Source organism: Penaeus chinensis, chromosome 21 (genome assembly GCF_019202785.1).
Source record: "Penaeus chinensis breed Huanghai No. 1 chromosome 21, ASM1920278v2, whole genome shotgun sequence".
NCBI classification, from domain to species: domain Eukaryota; kingdom Metazoa; phylum Arthropoda; class Malacostraca; order Decapoda; family Penaeidae; genus Penaeus; species Penaeus chinensis.
This window is the reverse complement of record NC_061839.1, coordinates 11,286,417-11,288,916: the sequence shown is the minus strand read 5'-3', so window position 1 is coordinate 11,288,916 and position 2,500 is coordinate 11,286,417. Positions and strand designations below refer to the sequence as shown.

Genomic DNA, 2,500 nt, shown 5'->3' with positions numbered 1-2,500 from the left:
AAGACCTCTCGCAAGCGCTCGGCAATTTGCTCTTCTTTTCTGAGAGAGAGAGAGAGAGAGAGAGAGAGAGAGAGAGAGAGAGAGAGAGAGAGAGAGAGAGAGAGAGAGAGAGAGAGAGAGAGAGACAATGAGAGACAATGAGAGACAGAGAGAAAGTAGACAGAGAGACAGAGAGACAGAGAGAGAGAGAGAGAGAGAGAGAGAGAGAGAGAGAGAGAGAGAGAGAGAGAGAGAGAGAGAGAGAGAGAGAGAGACAATGAGAGACAATGAGAGACAAAGAGAAAGTAGACAGAGAGACAGAGAGAGAGAGAGAGAGAGAGAGAGAGAGAGAGAGAGAGAGAGAGAGAGAGAGAGAGAGAGAGACAGATAGACAGATAGACAGAGAGACAGAGAGAGAGAGAGAGAGAGAGAACAGACAGACAGAAAGAGAAATTTGATTTGATAAAAAATCGCTCTCAGAACAGTGTACAAGTCCTGCATAAATCACTGGTAAGATGCTGTAGCATCTATCTAAATTGGCTGTGCTTCTATTTTTGCAAAGAGTTGTAAATCAATTGGTTATACATGCCTGAAGAACTGTGTCATTGTGCTAACATTATTTACATATGATCTAGTTGGCAAAAAGAAAAGAAAAGAACATTTTTTATATCACTAATCATATCAAAGACAAGACCAGTGTCTATAATAATATTAATATAATCAGTAAGGGATGGTCTCTGGACAGTGCTGTTTGATCGATAGGATGCAGTTTCCGAGCAACAAAGTAACGCGGATGATTATGCGACTTGGACGCCTTGCACACTTTGCAGTGAAAATATGGGATTAGCTTTGCCTTAAAAAATGAGAGAGAGAGAGAGAGAGAGAGTAAGTGATCGTGTCAGATGGAAACATTGGATAAAACCTCACTTATAAGTATAGCATCCAAATCTCTATTTCAAAAATGGAACGTATATCTGTAAAACAATAAGCACCAAGCAGGGACAAAAAAAAAAAAAAAAAAAAAAAAAAATCTCGGATTTCCATTCCTTAAGGCAGCATTTCCAAACCTGGAACAATTTTACATTTAATATATATATGCATATGTATATATGCATATACACACACAATATATTGTGTATATATATGCATATGTATATATATACATATACACACATATATACACACACACACACACACACACATATATATATATATATATATATGCATACATGTATGTATATGTATATAGGTATATTTATATACATTCATATATACATATACATATATATGTATATATATGCACATAAACATATATATGCATATATCTATATGTATATATATGTACATTTACATATATATAATCATATACATACATATACATATTTATATGTATACAGACATATCTAAATACATATGTATACATATATGTATATTGCATATATATACATATATATGTATATATATGTAATATATATATATATATATATATATATACACACACATATATATATACATATATAAACACACATACACACGAGCAACAGAGCCGTGGGTCTCGACTGACCTGCCATCTCCCAGACTTGCGAGGTAACTAAAGAACGGCGACCAGTCCAGTGCTTCGGGTCTGCAGTCCATCCACGACTCAATTTCCGATCTGTTAGGAAAGGGAAATACAAATTAATAATAAATATCACCTGATGGATTAGGTAATCTGGCGTTTTTTTAATGGCTGAATCGTGAGAGTAAAATGACTAAGGGGTATTAATGTCCACGTTAGATAACATTATCGCGAGATAGTGCTGCGTTAAAGGTGTTGTTGTTAAGTGACTAAAAGCTGCGTTTGCAATTGCAAGGTATGTAGTAGCTTTAAAACAGCAAGAAATCGATTACTCGCTAAAACCGGCATAAAGTATGACAGGCAGTATAGTTTGCATCCCTAATATTTGTCCTAATATTTTTTGACACATAAACGAGGTCATTATTGGAAAAGGATGAAGCTGATGCTCATTCATCATCACAACAAGCCTATCCTCATTTCAGGAATTATTCGCCTTTAAAATAGACTTCCTGATAATATGACGAGAAGACAATTGAGACAAGCAAGTAGCTTAATTAATTTTCGGAATAATTATCAAAAAAATTATATCCTGCAATTTGTGAATATCTATGTATATACATACATGCATTCAATCATTCACACACCACACACACACACACATGCATTCAATCATTCACACACCACACACACACACACACACACACACACACACACACACACACACACACACACACACACACACACACACACACACACACACACACACACACACACACACACACACATATTCAGACAGAACAGTTTCCTCTATTAAAGGAGAGATTTGTGCCGCAAACGGCGGAACAGGAAACAGCACTATTCCAGTTAGAAACCAGCCATTTGACTTTTTTTTCGAATATACTCTTCGTAAGCACTTCGGCCTGGGAACTCTTTACGGTTATAGGCACCTGCTTTTTCTATCGT

The 2,500-nt window shown here is 36.0% G+C and overlaps 1 protein-coding gene across 1 annotated transcript in view; it reads right to left on the bottom strand.

Annotated features, from left to right (window-relative positions):
• The window catches only part of LOC125036405 (indolethylamine N-methyltransferase-like), a 5,462-nt gene that overhangs the window by 2,259 nt on the left and 703 nt on the right, over positions 1-2,500 (bottom strand). The window contains exons 3-4 of the mRNA XM_047628998.1: positions 1,544-1,633; positions 1-39 (exon numbers count right to left, since the gene is read on the bottom strand). The exon at positions 1-39 is cut by the window's left edge and continues 60 nt beyond it. Coding sequence (XP_047484954.1) covers positions 1-39; positions 1,544-1,633 — 129 coding nt within the window. The remainder of the gene's footprint in view (positions 40-1,543; positions 1,634-2,500) is intronic.